Source organism: Budorcas taxicolor, chromosome 11 (assembly GCF_023091745.1).
Source record: "Budorcas taxicolor isolate Tak-1 chromosome 11, Takin1.1, whole genome shotgun sequence".
Classification (NCBI taxonomy): domain Eukaryota; kingdom Metazoa; phylum Chordata; class Mammalia; order Artiodactyla; family Bovidae; genus Budorcas; species Budorcas taxicolor.
The window spans coordinates 131,387,888-131,393,887 of record NC_068920.1 but is presented as its reverse complement, the minus strand read 5'-3'; the positions used below and the strand labels follow the sequence as shown (position 1 = coordinate 131,393,887).

The 6,000-nt window shown below is 37.8% G+C and overlaps 1 protein-coding gene across 1 annotated transcript in view; it reads right to left on the bottom strand.

The window, feature by feature from the left end:
• Positions 1-886: 886 nt before the first annotated feature.
• Positions 887-6,000, bottom strand: part of RBKS (ribokinase) — a 100,658-nt gene continuing 95,544 nt past the window's right edge. The window contains exon 8 of the mRNA XM_052647955.1: positions 887-1,125. Coding sequence (XP_052503915.1) covers positions 952-1,125 — 174 coding nt within the window. The 3' untranslated portion in view covers positions 887-951. The remainder of the gene's footprint in view (positions 1,126-6,000) is intronic.

Genomic DNA, 6,000 nt, shown 5'->3' with positions numbered 1-6,000 from the left:
AGAAGGATGGAGTGTCCACCATGACCACAGCATTAAGAAACCAGTGCTCTTCCTGAGTAACAGGTGTTCCCTCCCTGTGGCCCAGTCTTGTCTCCTGAGGAAATGTGAGTGCCTCTCTGGAAATGGAATTAGACAGTTGTTGAGTCTTACAGGCTTGTGGCATTACAGTCAGTCAGCTATTTTTCTGGCATCTTTTGTGAAAGCCCTAATTGAAAGCAATAATAGGTGAGATCTTGGCTATTTTTAGATTGAAACTCTACATTGTGGTGTTGGGTTACAAGAAAAATACTTCACTTGATTCTACCTAAACCCAGTGTAAAGGGTCTGTGACATGCATGAATCACTTAAAACAAAACCAACATAAAATCTGGCTTAGCAAATGACTTGTCTATTTAGCACATAGGCTAAAAGTGGCCCACAGGTGGTGTTTACAATTTTAAAAAACTCAGTTGCTGATACTCAAATGTTGAAAGATTTCAATAAACATCTAAACTTCTGGCTTCTCTTGGAGAACCAGAAGCTCTGACAACACTCAAGGCAAAGCTGAACGTCAGCTGTCCTTCTTAGGAACTGCTTGTGTGGCCCAAGTCATACCCCTCTTTCCCTTATTTAACATTCTCTGCTCTGATTCTAGACACTGTTGCTTGCAAATTCAGCTGTCTGGTGTACATAACAGTATTCATGATGTGTTGGCAGTAGAGTTTGCTGGTTCCTGAATGGTGGGGTTGTTTGTACGGGTCTTTGTTGTAGTATCCTTAATTCTGTCTAGTTGACTTTGCATGAAAAGCAAATCATTATAAAGAAATAATTGAAGGCTTGAGGATGACTTGGTAAATGAACATAATATTTGCAAAGAAAGGAGGTGACATTTTATAGTAAGCTGCTAATTAATAGTGACCATCCCTAAGTACATTTTATTTCCAGGTATATTTACTTTGGAGTTAATAGCAATCAAAACAGATCAAGGGGCAGGTCTTTTTTGTATGGATAAGATGACTGTGTTCCTGTGACCTGGACACTGACCGCTGCGATGAAATTAGATCTCTTGAGCATTTCTTCCAAGGACAGATGTGAGTAGTAAGCCAGGTAGAAAGCCAAAGCTCCCACAAAACTGTCACCAGCACCCTGTAATTCAAAGCACATTTGTAGAGATAAGCAGGTAGTCATTTGTTGCCCAATCTGTGTTTTCCAAATATTTGAGTATACTTTTAACTTTAGATTTACAGAAGAGGTACAAGGATAGTAGAGATTGCACATAGCACACATCCAGTTCTGTAAACGTCTAACATCACTAGGGTACATCTGCCAGTACTAATGAAATAACAGTGCTTTGGTATTAACTAAACTCCGTTCTTCATTCTGGCTTCCCCAGTGGCTCAGTGGGTAAAGAATTGCCTGAAGTGCAGGAGATAGAAGAGATGTGGGTTTGATCCTTGGATGGGGAAGATCCCCTGGAGGAGGAAATGTTCATCTCTAATCCTTGCCTGAAAAATCCCACAGACGGAGGAGCCTGGTGGGCTACAGCCCAAAGGGTCATAAAGAGTCAGACACGACTGAGTGAACACACACACACACCCATACTTCATTTGGATTTCATTAGTTTTGCTTAGTGTCTTTTTTCTGTTCCAAGACCTCATCCAATATACCTGAATTACATTTCATTGTCATATTTCCTGAAAGTCCTATAGGTTGTGACAGTTTCTTAGACATTCTTTGTTTTTGATGACCTTGATAGTTTTGAGGACTGGTTGAGTATTTTGTAGAATGTACCTCCATTGGGATTTGTGTCTGTTTTTCTCAAGATTAGACTGTGTTTATGGTTGTAGGGAGGAAGACCACAGAGGTGAAGTGTCATTCTCGTCAGAGCATAACAAGGGTACATACTGTCAACATGACTTAACACTGATGTTAATCTTGATCGCTTGGCTAAGGTAGTCTTTGTCAGCTGTCTCCACTCTAAAGTTACTTTGGTCTCTCTTATCACACTGTGTTCTTTGGAAGCACATCCAAAGATTACACTAAGTGTAATCCACACTTAAGGGGTGGGGAGTTATGCTCTACCTTCTTGGGGGTTGAGTATCTCCATAAATTATTTGGAATTCTTCTCTATGGCAGATATGTTTCTTTTCCCTCATTTATTTATTTAACTTTATTTATATCAGTATGAAGTCAGGGATATTTGTTTCATTCCTTGGGCTATAATCCAACACTACACTATTTATTTTGTTGCTCAAGTTGTTCCAGCTTTGACCATTGGGAGTTCTTTCATCTGGCACTTGTGTCCTTCTGATAAACTCTCATCATTTTGTTTTTTGAGTGCTTTCCTTATTTTCTGACATTATAAGATACTCCAAGCTCATTTTGTATATTCTCTGCTCTAGTGCTCGAATTAGCTGTTTCTCCATTAAAAATTCATCAAGGAAGTGGTGAGAGGCATTCAGATGTTATTTTCAAACTAAATGTAGGGACATATAAGGCTTATTCCATTTTCCCTGAATTTCTAAAGGCCTACATTGGTGAAGGCCATATAGGAACTCATGGAAACAAAAACCTCCAAAGAAAGTCTGTTGACCTCGCCTTCAGATTGGGCAATACGTTGTCATGTGTTCATCCAACAAATGTGTTTAAAATAAATCTGATGACACAGTTTCACTTGAAAAATCACTCTGGTATTTAACGGCTTTCAGGGTCACTGTCCAGTTTTCCCCAGTGTGTTGCTTCCTTAGTCCCAAGGGCTTTCATAACAAATCTTGAGGCTCACTCGAGCCTTTATAAAGAGCCTTGGTATGCAGTACTGTTTCAGTTGCAGTTTAAGTATTTAATGAGCTATGTGCCTAGCACAGTGATGGGTATTTGAAAAAATAGTAAAATCCATTGTGGATTAAAGGCTAATGTGGCAGTACTTTACACATACTGTTGAACTACAAGGAAGGGTTTGAGGAAAACCTGCTTAAGGGGAGTCCTTATGAAATGGGACAGATTTATAGGGAGAAGGAAGGCCTTAGAACAAAGATACAGGAGGCGGAAGGAACTGAGTGAGCTCATGAGACAGCGAATGGCTTTAAGGAGAATGACATTTCCCCTTGTTTACACAGATAAGCTGTCAATATTAAACTTGCCAAGGAGTCATAGTAACACAGGTGTGAATTCAACACTTTCCTTCCTCCCATGTTTTCTGAGTACCGAAAATATGTCAAGCACTATGCTAGGTGCCTTAAAATTGTTTATTAGTGTTTCCTCATGGAAACAATGGAAAAAGAGACAGACATGCCCTCCCTCAGTTTGGAGCACAGCAATGTGACAATAGACAGGTCTGAAAGCAGAGAAATCATGAGCTAGGTCGAGGGTGTATTATGAAAATATGGGAAATACTATAATATATGAAGAGTTACGGCAAACCCTTTTTTTTTCTTTTTGGCAAACTTAAGATTTCACATCTTCATTCCTCATATCATACACAACATTAAACTCCTGGTAGGTTAAAGGCTTGAATGTAAAAAAATAAAACTAACATAATATGAAAATTTAGATGAATATTTGAATAATTCCAAACTATAAGCAAGTCACTAAACCCCAAAACCATAGTGAAAAAAAGAATAGATTTAATTTATAAAAATTTAAAAAATATACGTCCAAAGACACTGTAAATAAAGTTAAATGAGGGACTTCCCTGGTTGTTCAGTGGTTAAGACTCTGTGCTTCCTCTGCAGGGGGCCAGGTTCAAGCCCTGGTAGGGGAACCAAGAACCCACATGCTGTGTTGCTCAGGCAAAAAAAAAAAGCCAAACGAAAAAGTACAAGTTTGGTGAAAATTCTTTTAGTATGTATGACATTCCAATGAACACCTTCAAATTGCTGGGAAAAAGACAAATCCTGGATAAAAATGGACAAGAGATACAGTCAGCAACTTCAGAAAAGGAAAAGTAAATTGCCAATAAGCAAACAAGAAAAGTTGCCACATTATCAGCTATTAAGGAAAATTCAAATCAATGTTTTTTACCCATCAGACTGATAAAAGAATAAGACTGATAGCAGCAAGATGAAGATAGAGAGGACAATGATACTCTCATATAATACACTTGTTGGTAGGAATGGAGGAGAGCAATACAGTATTTGTTAAACAATGTGTATGTCTTTTGACTTGGTGGTCTTGCTTCTGGAAATCTACAGAACTGAAAGCTCTTATATATTGGGATATATGCCCCCTTGACTGCAGCATTGTTTCTAAAGACAAAATACTAGAAATAATGTGATTTTCTATCAAATAGGAGAATGGATGAATAAACTTATACTTTTGTATTACGGAAAAAATATGCAGCTGTTAATAAGGAAAGGTTGGCAGTATATGTACGTACCTGGAGGAATGTCCATTACTTAAGGCAGAAAAGATTTCAGTATCATGATCCCATAGAGGGTTGGTGGGAGAAAAAAGAAAAACAGCTGTGCCTAGAGTATGTGTGCATTTTTTAAAAAAGAATACAGAAAAAACGAAGAAGGGTATGTATCAAATTGTTAAAATTTATTTTTCTTATCTGCAAAGAATGGCAAATTTTTTTTCCTACCTACTTTTATATTATTGTTTAACCTTATTATTTAAGCTTACTGTTTTAAACTTGTAACACTTCTCCCAAAAAATGTAAGGCAATCAGCATATTTAATGAGAAGTTAAGTCATGCCTCTGTGCCTTGCTCCTTTTTAACTTGCAGCCTAACCAGAGCAGAGGAACAGGGCTGACAGGAAGCATTCTGGCACCAGTGAAGATGTTAGTCTTACATACTCCTGTCAGCTCATAGGGCATTTGACTGCAAAGGAGATTTTTAAGGAAGTTTAAAAAATACTGTACCTATATCTGAAAAGACTCTACTAGATCGCTTAAATTTTTCTCCACTATAGCCAAAGTCATGGAAACACAGTGCTTGGTAGAACTGTGTGTGCCGGACGCATTATTTCAGCACCAACAATTTTTGCAGCTTGATTTCCATTTATTCTCAGTGCTATACAGTGTGTTGGTAGACAGCAAAGGCAAATCCTTTCTGTATTAAAAAAAGGGATTTTTTTTTTCCTGCAAAGAAAACTCTAGGCTAGATGAAAGAAAACCGAAGTCTAGATGACTTTACTGGAGAATTCTAGCAAGTGTTTAAGGAAAAAACAATACTAATTCTACATAAATTCTTTCAGAAAATAGAAGAGACAAGGGAACACTTCCCAAGTCGTTTTATAAGGCCAGCATTACTGTGGTACCAAATTCAGACAATGACATTACAAGGAAAAGCAAAACAACAACAGATCAGTATCTCTCATGAATATAGGTGTATAAACCTTAACAATTTTAGCAAATAGAATATATATCATGACTAAGTAGAGTTTATCCCAGGAATGCAAGACTGGTTTAACATTTTAAAAAAAGGAATTCACTATATTAAAAACCTCAAAACACTGTATATTACTTATACTCCAAAAAAAAAAAAAAAAAAATAGAAGCAGAAAAAGCATTTGATAAAATTCTACATTCATTCATGATAAAAATTCAGTTTGGAATAAAAGTATAACTTGATCTTCTTGATAAAGAACCTTTATGAAAAATCTATAGTTAACATCATTCTTAATGAGAAAGACCGAAAGCTTCCCCCTCTAATACTGAAAACAAAGATTTGTTCTCACTGTTTCTGTTCAGCGTCATACTGGATTTCCTTGCCAGTGCAATCAAAAAGGAAAAGCAGGAAAAGGTATACAGATTTGAAAGGAAGAAGTAAAACTCTTACTATGCAGATGGCATAATCACCTATGTAGAAAATCCTGCTGCTGCTGCTTCTAAGACCCTGTGCGACCCCATAGAAGGCAGCCCGCCAGGCCCCGCTGTCCCTGGGATTCTCCAGGCAAGAACACTGGAGTGGGTTGCCATTTCCTTCTCCAATGCATGAAAGTGAAAGTGAAGTTGCTCAGTTGCAACCCCATGGACTGCAGCCCACCAGGCTCCTCTGTCCATGGGATTTTCCAGGCA